Source organism: Sminthopsis crassicaudata, chromosome 3 (genome assembly GCF_048593235.1).
Source record: "Sminthopsis crassicaudata isolate SCR6 chromosome 3, ASM4859323v1, whole genome shotgun sequence".
Taxonomy (NCBI): Eukaryota; Metazoa; Chordata; class Mammalia; order Dasyuromorphia; family Dasyuridae; genus Sminthopsis; species Sminthopsis crassicaudata.
In genome coordinates, this window is record NC_133619.1 from 186,278,184 (window position 1) to 186,293,199 (window position 15,016).

General features: G+C 34.1%; 1 protein-coding gene across 9 annotated transcripts in view; it reads right to left on the reverse strand.

The window, feature by feature from the left end:
- Positions 1-5,335: 5,335 nt before the first annotated feature.
- MAP4K4 (mitogen-activated protein kinase kinase kinase kinase 4) overlaps positions 5,336-15,016 on the reverse strand; it is a 239,599-nt gene continuing 229,918 nt past the window's right edge. For all 9 annotated transcript variants that reach the window (XM_074299761.1, XM_074299757.1, XM_074299760.1 and 6 more), the window contains 4 exons: positions 13,493-13,642; positions 12,687-12,846; positions 9,349-9,488; positions 5,336-8,299 (listed from right to left, as the gene is read on the reverse strand). In XM_074299761.1, the coding sequence (XP_074155862.1) occupies positions 8,216-8,299; positions 9,349-9,488; positions 12,687-12,846; positions 13,493-13,642 (534 nt within the window). In that variant the 3' untranslated portion in view covers positions 5,336-8,215. The remainder of the gene's footprint in view (positions 8,300-9,348; positions 9,489-12,686; positions 12,847-13,492; positions 13,643-15,016) is intronic.

Sequence of the window (15,016 nt, forward strand, 5' to 3'; positions counted from 1 at the left end):
TAAATTACCTGGTGCTTTTTTACACATTAAAAAATATATGTATATATTGGTATGTATTAACATTAATATGTATATATTAATAATATTCCTTCCCTGCCCCAAATTAAAAATCTAGAAAAAGAGAGAAAATAATCAGAAATCCTCAAAACAAATATAGCCAAGGAAAATAAATTTATATGGCTAAATATAGTAAATGCTTTACTATATATCCTCAAGAGACATGGTTGATTATTGCTTTGATCAGAATTCTAGTCTTTCAAAGTTGTTTTTTGCTTAAATGTTATTCTTCTATAAATTCTTCTCCTGATTCTGCTCGTTTCATTCTTCATCATCTTATACAACCTAAGATTCTCTGAAATCATCTTTTCATAATTTCTAATAGTACAATAACATCCCAATTATATTTAGATATCACAGTTTTTTAGTCATTTCCCAATTGCGTAAGAGGGGACATAAGGCACTTTCTTTGATTTTAGTATTTTTATTTCCCTTTAGTCTCCTCTCCTTCAGTATCAGAAAACTTGATAAGTTAGTGATTTTCCCCTTTCCAATATGGTCCTTCCTTTTAGCATCCCGCTTCCTATTTGTACTTATTAGCTATACTTGTCCATGTCCAATTTCTCATCAGTATTTGTTCCACCAGCAAAAAAGGATGCAACTCTCTTTTCTATTTCCAGTTATCTTCTGCCTGACTCTTTGTACAATTAAGTCACTGTAGTTTCCTATTAGATTTTTTGGTCATTATTTGGTTTGGTATGAACTTTTAAGGTTTTTCACTGGAGTAGGTATGTGGGAACTGGTTTTGCCTATTCTTTAGAGTCAACCATCTTGGACAGAAGACTTAGTTTAAGAAAATTCTTGGATATGCACCATGAAGTGAGAATATGAGTTACAAGTGTACTGCTTAGAAAGTTGCTTCTCTTCTCACTTGAGACTGAAGATTAGGCAGGTATAACAGGAATGTCTTCCCACAAGAAAAATGGGGGGAGGGGGGGAGAATGGAAAAACAAAACCAAAAAAAGTTAGCAGAGATGAAAGTCCAATAATTTTCTAATACCCTCTACTCTGCCTAATCCTCTCTTCTTCTATAATGCAAAAAAGTTGAACAAACCAACTGATAAAGCTATTCTCAATATCAGACACATTCAGAAATCTGACTCAAAATATCTGATTTCATTTTTTCTAAATTCATTTGTCATATTTTCAAACGAAGAAATTAAAGTCATTTCTAGTCATATAAAAAAATGCTTTAACTTACTATCCATCAGAGAAATGCAAGTTAGCACTGCGGTACACCTCTCAGATTGGCTAAGATGACAGGAAAGATAATGATAAATGTTAGAGAGGATGTAGGAAAACTGAGACACTTAATACATTGTTGGTGGGGTCATGAACTGATCTAACCATTTTGGAGAGCAATTTGGAACTATGTCCAAAAGGGTCTGTCAACTTTTTGATCTAGTAGTATCTCTACTGGATCTGTAAACCTAAGAAATCATAAAAAAGGGAAAAGGAGAGACAACTAAGTTGTGCAGGGGATAGAACACCAGCCCTGAAGTCAGGAGGATCTGAGTTTAAACCTGGCTTCAGACACTAACACTTCCTAGCTGTGTGAACCTGGGCAAGTACCTTAACCCCAACTGTCTCAGAAAAAAAAAAAAAAAAAAAAAAAAAAAAAAAAAAGAAGACCTACATATGCAAAAATGTTTGTAGCAGCCCTTTTTGTAGTGTCAATGAACTGGAAACTGAGTGGATGTCCATCAGTTGGGGAATGGCTAAATAAGTTATGGTATATAAATGTTATGGAATATACTTGTTCTATAAGAAACAATCAGCAGGATAATTCCAGAAAGACCTGGACTTATATGATCTGAAGTGAGTAGAACCAAGAAAACATTGTACACAGCAACAAGATGATTATAAGATGATCAGCTCTGATTGACAAGGCTTTTTTCAACAATGAGGTGATTCAGACCAATTCCAATAAACTTATGATAGAGAAAACTATCTGCATTCAGGCTTGAATATGAATCACAACATAGTATTTTCACCTTTTTTATGGTTATTGTTTGTTTGCTTTTTTTTCTCATTTTTCTTTTTGATCTGATTTTTCTTGTGTACCATGATAAATGTGGAAATATGTATAGAAGAATTGTACATATTTAATATATATTGGATTACTTGTTGTCTAGAGCAGGGGGTGGGGGAAAGGGAGGGAGAAAAATGTGGAACACAAAGTTGTTTTGCAAGGGTGAATGTTGAAAATTATCTTTGCATCTATTCTAAAAATAAAAAGCTAGTATTTAAAAAAATAAATTCATTTGACTTTAGTTATTGTGATCTTAAGAAATTAAGCTCCTTACTAATAAGCAGAGATTATTTATTCATTATATTTGTACTCTAATGTCTAGAACAGTGCCTGGTACATAGATGGCGATAATTGAATGCTGATGAGCTTCAAAGTTTTAACTGACTTCAAGCCACCACTCTAAAGAGTGTTTATTGGAACTTATACATTTTCTTCTTCCAAACTTCCTTTTTCTAGCAAAAACACCACCATTTTCCCAATCACCCAGGTCCTTAACCTTGATGTTATCCACATTTTAATCTTCCCTCCCCATATATCCATTTAGTTGTCAAATTTCACTCCACTGTATTCACATAGCCATCATCTTTGTTCAGAACCTGATGGCAATCTCCAGACAGCAAGAACCCTAAATAGTTTTCCTTGGGCCATATGCCTTGAGTTACAAATTACCATCTTTGATTCCTCTCTCCTCACTACAATCTATTCAACTCAAGTTGCTAGTCCTTTTGCCATAAGCATCTATGTCATTCAATAGTCCAGTGGTTACACATTGCCTCCAGGTCCAAAATAAAAGCTATAAACTCCCCTGTGTGGCCTTAAAAGCCCTTTACAACCTAACCTCAACTTAGGTGCCATTACTTTCCCTCCTATACTCTGTAATCCAGATAAAGTAACCTTCTCTCTGCTCTTCACAAATGATCTTCCATTTTCCTTTGCTGTGTCATTGCTCTGATCACCACTATTACTGGATGTATTCCTTCAATATCAGGACACTGAGCCTTTTTCCTTTAAGATGGAGCTTAAGCACCTTCTACATGAAGTCCTTCCATATCTCCTCTCCTTCCCCAACTGTTTATGCCCTAACTACCTTGTATTTATTTTTAAAATACATGTTTTTCTCCTTCATAAAACATAAGCTCTTAATGAACATAGGTTTCATTCTACAATTGTATGTGTAACACCTAGCACAAATACCTGGCACATAATATGTATCTAATAAATGTCTATTGATTGGGTTTTTTTGGGGGGGGGAATGGAAGGACCCAAAATCAGGCTTGGGAATCAATCTATGAAGACCAGAACTAACTACTCTGAATGTCCCTTAACCAAACTTTGTCTTACACATGTTCTTAAAGCACTTACTGGCCACTTCTCTGGATAGAGTCACTACTGATTGCTAAAAATGGATAAAGAATCCTTTTCCAAAAAAATTTGGAATTCCAATAATGTAATCTTTTAGAGGAGAAATGCAATAGGATTATATAAAAAGGATGGGAAAAAAGAGCATGTCACATTGTACCAGTGCAATATTTAGATATATCTCGACAGGCACAAATATCAAATAATTTTTAGCTTTGAGAAAAAAAAAATTACATTGTTTAAAAAACAACAACAACAACAAACCACCAGCTTTTGTTTCATAAATGAAAAAATGGGCTGCATTTTTAAACAGGTCAACAAGAACCCTGACAGTTCTTTAAGAAAAAAAGATTCTGCTTATGATCTTTGGGTCAATTCATGCAGGAAACAGATTTATAAAAGCAAGATATGTCTAATTTTCCAACCTGTTACTAAAGGAAGGTAAGTTATAATTACATCATGCTACTTCTACAACAATTTCCAGGAATCCAGCCAAATAGGCACCATAGGAAATCTTGATTCTTAAAGGGAAAAATTTGGATCCTTGAAATAAGAAAACCTTCCACCCTCTATCCTTTGCTCCATCTAGGGAGCAGAAAAAAAATATTTCAAACGTATTCCATATAAAATAGGTGTCATTTTTACTTTATTTAAGGAAAAATTGGGAAAAGGGAAAAATAACAGTGATTTTTATAATACACAGAAGACAATACTGCAAAAGAAAACAAAATAAAAGAAAGGAAAGGAAAAGAAAAAAGTAAAAGGCTGAATGCTTGTTACCAGTCTGTTATGCAGCTTTAGGAATTAGTAAATTTTTTAAATACAGTTTGGCATTTCCATTACTGTTTTATACTCTGCAGAAGTCTGGCTTAGAGATCATAAAAAAAAAAAAAAAAGTATATCACTGCCATGAAAAACTAATAACCCACCAGAAAAATCATTTTCAAATAAACCATAAATTTGTTGCATATTAGTGTAATAAACCATTTTTGTAAACGTTTTCTCAAACATAGCACATATTCATGAAGTAAAAATAAAAACACTGCAGATTTATAGTTAGAGGTTTCTCTGACTTCAAGACACACAAAATAATTTATTTATTAAAGCTTTGACTAAACCTAGTAGCAATTTTTTCCCATTTTTTTGTCTTTTTTTCTTTTTGTTTTCAAAGCATCATTGTCAGAGTTCATGGTTTCATATGTAATGACTTTTTATTAATACCATTGATATTTGTAGTTATGCCACCTTAGCACTTCTGTGGAGGAAGTCACTATTGACTCTGCTGAATGGATAAAGAATCATTTCCCAAAATAATTTGGAATTCTAATAACACAGTATTTTAGAGGAGAAATGCAATGGATCATTAGGAGTATTAACTTGGGGTCTGTGAACTTTTTTTCTTTTTAACATTTTTATGATTGTATTTCAAAATAACTGGTTTCTTTTGTAATTCCAAATACTTTAAGCTATTAAAAACAATTTTGAGAAGATGACCATAGAATTTGCCAGATTTTCAAAGGAGTCCATTGACAAAAACCAACTGGAACAGAACTGATTTCCAACAGGGTAATGACTAGCTACCCTTAAACCATTCATGAAGAACCAAATTACACACAAGAACTTCACCCAAGTGTATACTTAAGGACAGATGAGCTTTAGTAAAAAGCTAAGCCGAGGGAAAGATTTCATTTAACTTGACTCAAGCAATGACTAGGTATTATAATGTGCCCCGTTCTGTGCAAGGTACTATGGATGCAATTCTTCCTATAAGTCAAAACCTATCACAGTGAATTTTTAATGGGGTCTTCACGTTTTATTATTTTTGTCTTATTCTGAGCAACATTCATTACAAGCAAATTCCAATATAAATTGAAAACACCCAATAAATTTCACACAAAACAGTATTTATTCATATTAACTACAATCAAATATTAGCCCCAAAGTACAGACCACAACACATGATATTTCAAGTCTGTGGATAAAGTAAGGAAATGACGCCAAGTTGTTTTGCTACATCATTTTTTTTTTCTTACTGGAATTAGCTGTTTATACTAATTTTTTTTCTTCTAAAGAAAACTTTATTCAGTTCAATTTTTAAAAATTCTGTAAGTGCAAGGCACCATTCTGGGCACTTGTTAGCCAAAGCCATGGGATGAGGTTTCTGCCATAACTAACCAGTGCCCTTTACTGTTTTTTTTTTTTTTTTGTTTTGTTTTTTTTCTTCATATGCTTGTGCTATGTATGGTGGGGCAATTCATTACAGAGTTGTCAAGGCAGTCTTGAGTCATCCACATTAGCTTGGAAAATGTTATCTAGTAAGGTCATTTTTCTTGTTGCAATGAAATCTAGTATTCAAGAATAGTCCTGTTCCATTCTTAACCTCTCCCTTAATTGGAGGAAAGTATCTCCGTATTAACCACAAATTAATAGGCAAGAAACTACTTCCATCAGCCTTGGCCTTCAGTACTATCCAAAACCCAACTAAAAACAAAACAGTGAAATGTTTTACCCCCAAAATGTAAGGCTTTCTTAATTTAAAAAAAAAAAAAAAAAAAAAAAAAAAATATTTTTTTTTTTCCTCACTGATCTGCTTTTTTTCTTCCTTTCATCATTCCTGTAGTTCAAAGGGAAAAGCCTTTGGCAAAAATGCTGAACACAAAACAGTGAATTAACTACAGCAGTTAGCACTGCTGCCAAGAATGAGAAGGAATAGTAGATTAGTCAACTCTTGGTTTGTAGGTGTGACCAACTGTTAAAACTATTCTGTGATCGGCATTGGTAAACAAGTTAAGAAAAATTCCCAGCTGTCATGCCATCGAAGAAAGTTAAACATGGCAGATGACGCCTATGGAATACTGAGAGCCTGTTCAGTGAATGAACAGCTTAGCTTAAGGCAGCTGCCAACAGAGCACCCCCACCAAAGATAAACAAGGTCCAATTCAGATGGCTGAATCATGACACTGTGCATTGTTAAATCACCAACAGATTATAGTATACACTCAAAGGTTTCTCAAGTAATGAACATGTAGCCATTAAACAAATTACTACTCTTTAGACATTTATTACAAATGTCAAGAACACAGCCATAAAAGTAAAACTGACTGTCTTTTTAAAAAAGAGAGAGAGAGAGAAAGAAAAGTGAAAGACAAAAGCCAGAGCTTAAATCTTAATCTAAAACACAGGTATATGCTGTTTTATGAATAAGCAGTATTAACTACATTCTTAAAATAGTTTTAGTGCATTGCATTCTTATAAAAGAAAAACATCACTCCCCCCCACCCACAAAAAAAGTTTCCTACAACATTTAACAGTTTATAGAACTAGTCTATTGTTACCTGTCTGCTACCAAACCTCAAATTTAGAAAACTGAAATCTCTCTGGTTGTAGGCTAAACTCATACAAATTTTTCCACTAAGGATGAACCAGATAAATATAGTCCTTTGCTTACCAAAAATTAGGTCGGCAAAGTCCATTAGTCAGTGTCATGAAGCTATCAGGATATTCTACTCTTCTACCTCATATCCATGGAAAAATTCTCTTTACCTGTTGAAACTGGCTACAGAATAGCAGTTGGATTTTTCAATCTGGTAGTTTTGGTATTAAGATTAAATTAGACATTAAGTTTCTTCTAAAAAATGTATTATCTAATCCACCTCTTATTTTAATGCATTAAAAACAATGAGGTAGGCAAAAAATAAACATATGTTTGGAATTTTTTTTCTTCTGCAAGTGCAGACTATGGTAAAACTGTTGTTGCACTTTTTAGGTTTAAATAAAAATTAAACCTTTAACTGAGGCAGTGCTAATACTGTGACAACCAAGTTATGGCCAAACACAGAACCATTATAGAAAATGAACAAATTAAAAAAAATTTTTTTTAAAGTCATCTGCACATTTTAGGCAAAACCTGGTACACAGAAAAAATGACTAAGCTCTTGACCAGGCCAAAAAAAATTTTTTTAAAAAAATCCTAAAGAAACAAAAACAGGACCCTTTTCCCTGTATTCCCTCCCCCCCCCACACCACCCCACACAGAAAAAAAGTTATCCTAGCCACTGTGTCTTTCACATTTTATAAATATTAACTTCTTAAACCTGCACCTTCCTCTTTGTCCACATATTGTCACATTACAAAAGAAAAAAAATGTCAATTAAATACATTGTTAATGTTACTATATTAAATCTGCTCTCTGCTTCAGCAAGACTGACTCACTTCACCATGTTTTACCTCCTGATACTTACTCTCCAACTAGACTAATTAGCATATTCAAAGTTTCCATCTTTAGACACTTAGAAAACAGAGTCTTTCAAAAACAAGAAGTTCTGGAGCTGAAGGAGACACATCTTGCTTTCTTGTGTGATACCAAATTCCCCACATTTATAGCACCTGATGGTTGTAAGTGAACAGCACCAGCTGCATGGCAGCCTTGATTGGTTTTTGAAAAAAAAAACAAGGAAGAAAAAGAAAAAGCCAGAAAGAGGGAGATAGAGAAAGAGAGAGAGAGAGAGAGAGAGAGAGAGAGAGAGAGAGAGAGAGAGAGAGAGAGAGAGAGAGAGAGAATAAGAGAGAGAGAATAAGAGAGAGGCAGAGAGAGAATAAGAGAGAGAGACAGAGAGAGAAAGAGAAACACTAACACCAGTGATGCCTGCCCACATTTACTGTTATCATGTTGCATCAATGCAGGTCTGTACTCCAGTTGTAAGTTAATTCCAAGTTCTGAAGATCTTGAAGACTCTGGGTGCCAGTAATTCCCTTGTCACACCACTTCTACCAGCTCAGAAGAGAAGTCCTGCCTAAAGTCATGAAATAAACCTGACTGCTTCCACCAGACCGAACAGAGGCAAAAAATACCTAGGAAAAAATAATATGTTGAATTTATTAGGCTTAAGAAGAAAGCAAGGTCTATGTAACAGAAATTTAACTTTCTTGTATAATCCTTCCCTGTTCTATAATATCTATGCAAATATTCATTTTATTTGGAGTTTAAATTCAGGCTAAAAATAAAAGGAAAACTTAAAATAAAAAAGAACACCTAGATCTGAATTCAAATCTAACTTCCAACACTTACTAGTTGTGTGACCCTGGACAAGTCACTTCACCTTGTTTGCTTTAATTTCTTCAATTGTAAAATAAGCTAGAGAAGGAAATAACAAACCACTACAGTATCCCTGCCAAGAAATTCCCGAAAAACGAAGTCATTAAAAGCTGGACATGATTGAAAAAATGACTAAACAATGGATAATAATGCTATCAAAAAAAAGGCAAAAAGTAGGTTTTTATAATGTAACAAATGTAAATATGGAAACATGTTTTTTCAATTATGTCAATGTCAGAACTGACAAAGAATTACTTAAAACATGAGAGGTCCTATTGGAATATGATTTGGGGATATTTTGCTTTGTTCTCCAAAAGGAGTCACAGAATCACAACTTTATAGCTAAAAGAGAAGCTGAAAGCCAATCTTGTCCATCCCTTTTAACAGATGAAGAATCTGAATTCCACAGATTTTCCCAGAGGAAATATGTGCATTAGTGGCAGGATTTGAACCCAGGTCCCCCCTCATTTCAGAGTCAATGAATCTACTATACCACAATTTGGCTGAAAAATAATTTCCATCAGGATGAATCCTTTGAGCTGTTCCTTCAAACTAGAATCTGTCTCTGGACAATGCCATCTACCCTGATGGTATTTGTTTTAGATCTAAATAGGAGGAAACAAGGGAGAGAGCACTGAATCTGTTATAAGGGGAACTCCACAATGTAAACCACAGTATTGGTAAATAATATAACTAACTACCCTCTTTGCTATTGAAAAAGGGTTTCACTCAATTCTAGGTGAAGCAAACAGATTGTCACAAAGCAGTGGCAAAGAAAGAGTATAGAAGGGGGAAAAAAAGTTACCTTGTCATTGCGTTCACATAAGAATTTGAGCCTTTGTGCCCTCTTATGCATAAACACGCCATCCAAGTGACCAGTCTCTACAGATCGTATCTCAATAGCTTTTTCACCCCAACCCATGATTTGATTGGATCGAATATATGCTTTCAGGAAAGCAAGAGAAAACAAATGTTAATAATTATAATAAAACATTGTTATATAATATTTATATATATATATATAATTATATAATAACCATGATAATAATACAGCTATAAAAAGGAATAGACAACTGAAATCTTATCTCAGAAAATCTAATCCCAATTACAATTTCTTTCACACACATATATAAACTTAAGGAAATAAAATTTTTAAGAAATTCTAAGGCCCCACATATGTCAAGATATTCATAGTAGCATTTTTTTCTGGCAGTGGAGAACAAAGTAGTTGTACACTAAATAGGGAACAGCCAAGCAAATTACAGCAGATATATGTAACAGAGTATTAATGGGTCCCAAGGAAAAAAAAAAAAAAATGAATACTGTAAATTCAGTTAAGCATTGGAAGACACACAAAGTGAGACGATTAGAACTAGGAAATAATGCTATTAAAACAATACAAAGAAAGAAAGAAAAAAGAAAATCAGTGTTGTAGATCAATTATAATAACCAAACTTGGCCCCATAGAATTAAGAAAAATCCCTTCTCCCTTCTGTAAACAGATCAGGGACTAGAGTGAGAAAAATTATATGTTGTTAGACAAGCTTAAGGACTTGATTGCTTTTGTTGAACTACACATTGACACACTAACCCAGTGACACTGGCTTCCACACTGGACTCCAGGCTATTCAAGAATGAAAATTTCTATTGTTAGGCTCCAGGTAATGATCTCTCTATTCAGCTCCAACTACTGACCCCTCTGACTTCCTTTATGTCCTAATTAAAATTCCAGGTAATCTCCAATATCTCATCTCTTAATTCCAGTGCCTTCCACATGTTAATTATTCATATTTATCTTGTATATGACCTGTTTTGTATATATTTGTTTGTACATTGTCTTCCTTATTAAGGTGTAAGCCCCTTGTAGTCAGGATCTATCTTTTGCCTCTTTTTGTATATTCCCCTATGCTTTGAACAGTGTCTGGCATAACAGATGCTTACTAAACCTTTGCCGATTTGCTTTTTTTGATTTTTTTTTTTCTCTTTTAATTTTTGATATGAGAGAAGACTTAACAGAGGGTAAAGGAAGACATTTTTAGAAATGAAAGTGATATATTGACTGTTATTATTTTTTTTAAGCTTTGTTACAAGAGAAGACTCACTGTGTAAGGGGAGGGAATTTTTCAAAATTGAAGTTTTTGTAAAAACAAAAGACATCAAGAATAATAAAAAAAGCTTACAAGAAAGAAAAGGGGGCTAAGACTTTGAAGCCATCATTTTCTGTTTCATTCTGGGAAATAGCCACTTAAGTCAATCTAAACTACTAGGCATTTATTAACACTCAGTACATGCAAAATGCTATAGTAGGTGCTAGGTACAAAGACAAGATGGAAAGCAATGTTAAGGAATTTTCATTTTACTGAGCATTAACAAATAATTATATACATAACAAGTATTATGAAATATTATGAAAGAAGTAAACTGTGAAAGCTATCTCACAAGGTAGAGACAATGTTCTAAAAATTGAGTGAAAGTCAACTGTATCCCTGGGCCAAATTTCTTTCTCCAGAGATCATATGGTTTATAAAGAATGGGGTCACATAGCCCTTTTCTTTGTGAGACTAAGTTAAGACTTCGTAATCCTAAAGATGTGGTTGGGTTACAAGTTTTTCCTCATTTATGACCTAGAATAAGAGGTCATTTGTCCTGACTAATCAGGGCAAAGATCCAGCCTATAAGAAGTGTTATCCCACATCAATATATAATCCTTGTCTGTTTACTGTGCCTCATCTCTCTTTGCCTGACTGCTTGTTGGGAGAGAGATGCCCTTTCTCACGAGATCATAATAAAATTCCTTTCTGAGTTTATCTTGAAAAATCTCCTTGATTTATTTGTTCGTCTTTGTCCCACACATTAACAAGAAGATCAAGAAAAATTTCTAATATGAGATAACACAAAATTCAGTCCTTGAAAGAAGCTTGGGATTTTAAGAGATGGAGATAAGTATAATCCAGGCATGTCAGAGAGGGGAACAAGCAAGAAGTTAAGTTTGGCTAAAATGTAGATTGTGTGAAAAGAAGTAATGATGTGCTTGAAATGAAGTTGAAAGATAAGACACACATAGATAAGTAAAGCTAGATAAGGATTGAGACACAGATGCACACACATATTTTGATTTTGATACACCAAGATAAATTATCTATTTGACTTCATCATTCTATTAAAATAGGGAAGAAAAAAGAAAGAAAAAAAGGATTTGCTTCCCATGAAAAACAACCAAATTGTACCAAGGAAAAACAAACTTATATGCCCAATGAATGGTGATGACCTAAACACATTCTAGTTTTTTGTTTTGTTTTTAACATAATAGAATGTTATTGTGTTATAAGAAACAATGAATATGGAGAACTCAGATAAGCATGCAGAAGCTTGTTTTTATGAAGCAGAAGAGGAAGTCTATTCATCAGTGTCATTTACTACTTATTTCATAAGTTAGAAGTTTGCCTAGGATAATGGGGTCATAGAGAAACGCTTCAGGGGGTGGCATATTGATTTAGAAAAAAACTAACTATCTATATTTTGTTGTGTCTTTATTTATTTTGTTAAACATTTCTCAATTACACTGTAACCCAGTTCAGGTCCACTCTGGAGTCTGGAGGCTATCTCTGTAAATTTAACACCTCTAGCAAAGGACAATGAGTATTCTTTGTAAAGTGATCTAGCTAGTGTCAGACATACAAAGTTCACATAATACAAGTGTTCATGATTCTGAACCTAGTTCTCTATCCACTTCACCTCACTACCCCCTCTTTGCCTAGTTCTAGCATACATGTTTTACATTCAACTATAATCAAATTGCTTCTGGATAAAATTGCACAGACTTCCTAAAATAGTTGGGGGGCGGGGGGGAGGAAGGAAGAAGAAAGAGAGCTGTTTTTCTTCATCTGGAAAAAAGTAATGTTATTTTTATTAACAACTTTTGAGGAGTTATTTATGGAAGCACTCTCTAAACTTCACAGGGAAATTTAATGTATGTCCACAAACTAATCTATCATTTCTAAAGATTTCTGAACCTTTAAGTATTAAAAACAAACAAACCAAAAAAAAAAAAAAAAAAAAAAAAACCAAAACCCAACACTTTTGTCATTAGAGAGATGTCTTTTTATTTTAAAAGCCTGTTCTCTGACTGTAGATGACACTTACCAACAGATGTAGGCATTTCTCCCCATTGCAGAACCACATCTTTTGTAATCCTTCCATATGTATTCACATAAACCCCTTCATCCTCATAGCACACTAACAACTCCATCCCATCTGTGTTGGGGAGTATGATAATAGCATGAGGTTGTATGCTACTCTGAATCTACAAAAGAAACAAAAGCAAAAAAAAAAATTTGACTTTGCTATTAATAAATATACTTTCTAGAATTTTGCTTGATGTCCATAAGGCTACCTAGGGGACAAATTAATATCATATTTTAGAGTATATATGAGTCAAAAAATACTTCAGGGGCTTAATGATCAGTGATTGGTCAACAAGTCCTAGTCCACCTTCAAACTACACTGTAACAAACCAAGTTGCCTCAAAATATGTGTTCTTAATCAAGATTTAGAATCCCTGTGGTTCTGGCACTATAACAGATGGTAGGCCAAAAAGAGAATCCTTTTCCAATCAAGAAGATCCCAGAAGAGTATATATGTCCAAACTTCTGAAATCTTCAATATCATGAGCTACTCTATTCAGAGACAGCCCTGGTTTACCCCAGGTCAAACAAAATACCCAGAAGGATTCCAAGTTTCTAAGACACATGTCTTTCAGCTTGTGAATGGTAATGACAATCTTCCTCAAAATTAGAACACGGAGGCTATTTGAACAAATTCAACCTGCAAATCTTGGGAAAGGGAGGAGAAAAAATTCTCACTATAAGCTCAAACACTTGGGGGAAAGTAGAAGATAGGGAAATAACAAAACAAAAATAACCAACCAACTGTAGAGTCTGGGCTCTTACATGCGTAGGTAGATAAATATCATAGACTGATCCCGAATCCACATCAACAGCATGAAATCCAGCACAGGAACCATAAATCACTTTTAACCGTTGCCCTTCCTCTACAGTAAGATCAACCAACAATGGCTTATGTATCAATTCTCCAAATGACTGAAAGACAGAGAGACAGAAATGGGGATTAATTGGACAGTAAGGCCTTGCTAACTATCACCCTATTAATTAAAAAATAAAATAAAATAAAGCATAGCTACTACTTTCCCTATAGAAATAGTGAAAAGGATAATAATAATTGTGGAATAGAATAATGACAGTTGTTTTCCAGGCATGTCCAACTCTTTATATAACACCATTTAGGATTTCCTTGGCAATGGAGTGGTTTGCTATTTCCTTCTCCACTTCATTTTACAAATGAGGAAACTTGAAACAACAGAATGAAATGTTTTACTTATGGTCATACAACTAACTAGTAAGTGTCTGAGACCAGATTTGAACTCAGGAATATGACTTCCTGACTTCAGGCCTGGTCTTCCATCCACTCTACTACAAGAGCTGCCCTAAAGTTATAGTATTTAAACTAAAATAGAAATCTTTACAAAAGAATCCCTATGAGTCACATATTGACTTACTTATAAAATATAACATTACCCGTTACACTTTTTGCATACTTTCTGATATAGAGTGCAGTGAAAGAGAAAGTTAGAAAAATAAGGAGCCCCTACATTATAGAGCATCTTAAAACAAAAAAGCCTGAGCTTTCTTTGATAGGCAATAGGGAGTTATTTAAGGGATTTTGAGCAGAAGTTCTATGACCTACATTCAGAAGATGTTACAGATGGGATTAAATAGAAAAAAAGAGGGAAGCCAGCTAGACCCATTAGAAGTTCACTTGTTGTTGCTGTTTGTCCTTTGTTCTCGATATGACCATAAAATCAGGAAGGTGATGCCATGTCATGCAAGTGAATTGGATTTAGGTGATGGGAGGACTGTACAAGACCACCTACCTCACTTTTCCCTCTAGAGCCAGCTGAGTCTAATGGTAAGATATAGTTCAAGATGACTGGAAAAGGACCCTGGATGAAATGGGAGATGCTGCCCTTTTTAAGCTAAGGTTACAGATCTCAGTTTGACTGAAGCCACAAATCAGGAAAGCAATAATGAAGTCTTGAACTAATGTAGCAACAATAGAAACAGCTTATGGGGCAATACAAAAAATTATGGTGGGGGCTGAATCCAAGGACTATGTAACTGAGATGTGGGGATATGATGACAGAGGAAAATTCAAATATTCAAGTAATGAACATGGGAGGAGTGAATATTATTGACAGAAAGAACATGGTCACAAAGAAGAATGAATCTGAAGGAAAAACAAGTAAGCCCTGTTTTGGTGATGTTGAATTTAAGGCATCAATGAGACATCCAGATACAGATATCTATAGATATCCTGTAGGCAATTGGAGCTGTGAATCTGGAGCTTAGAAGAGTAGAACTAAGTTTGAATATAGAAATTTGAGACCTGTTTTTGTG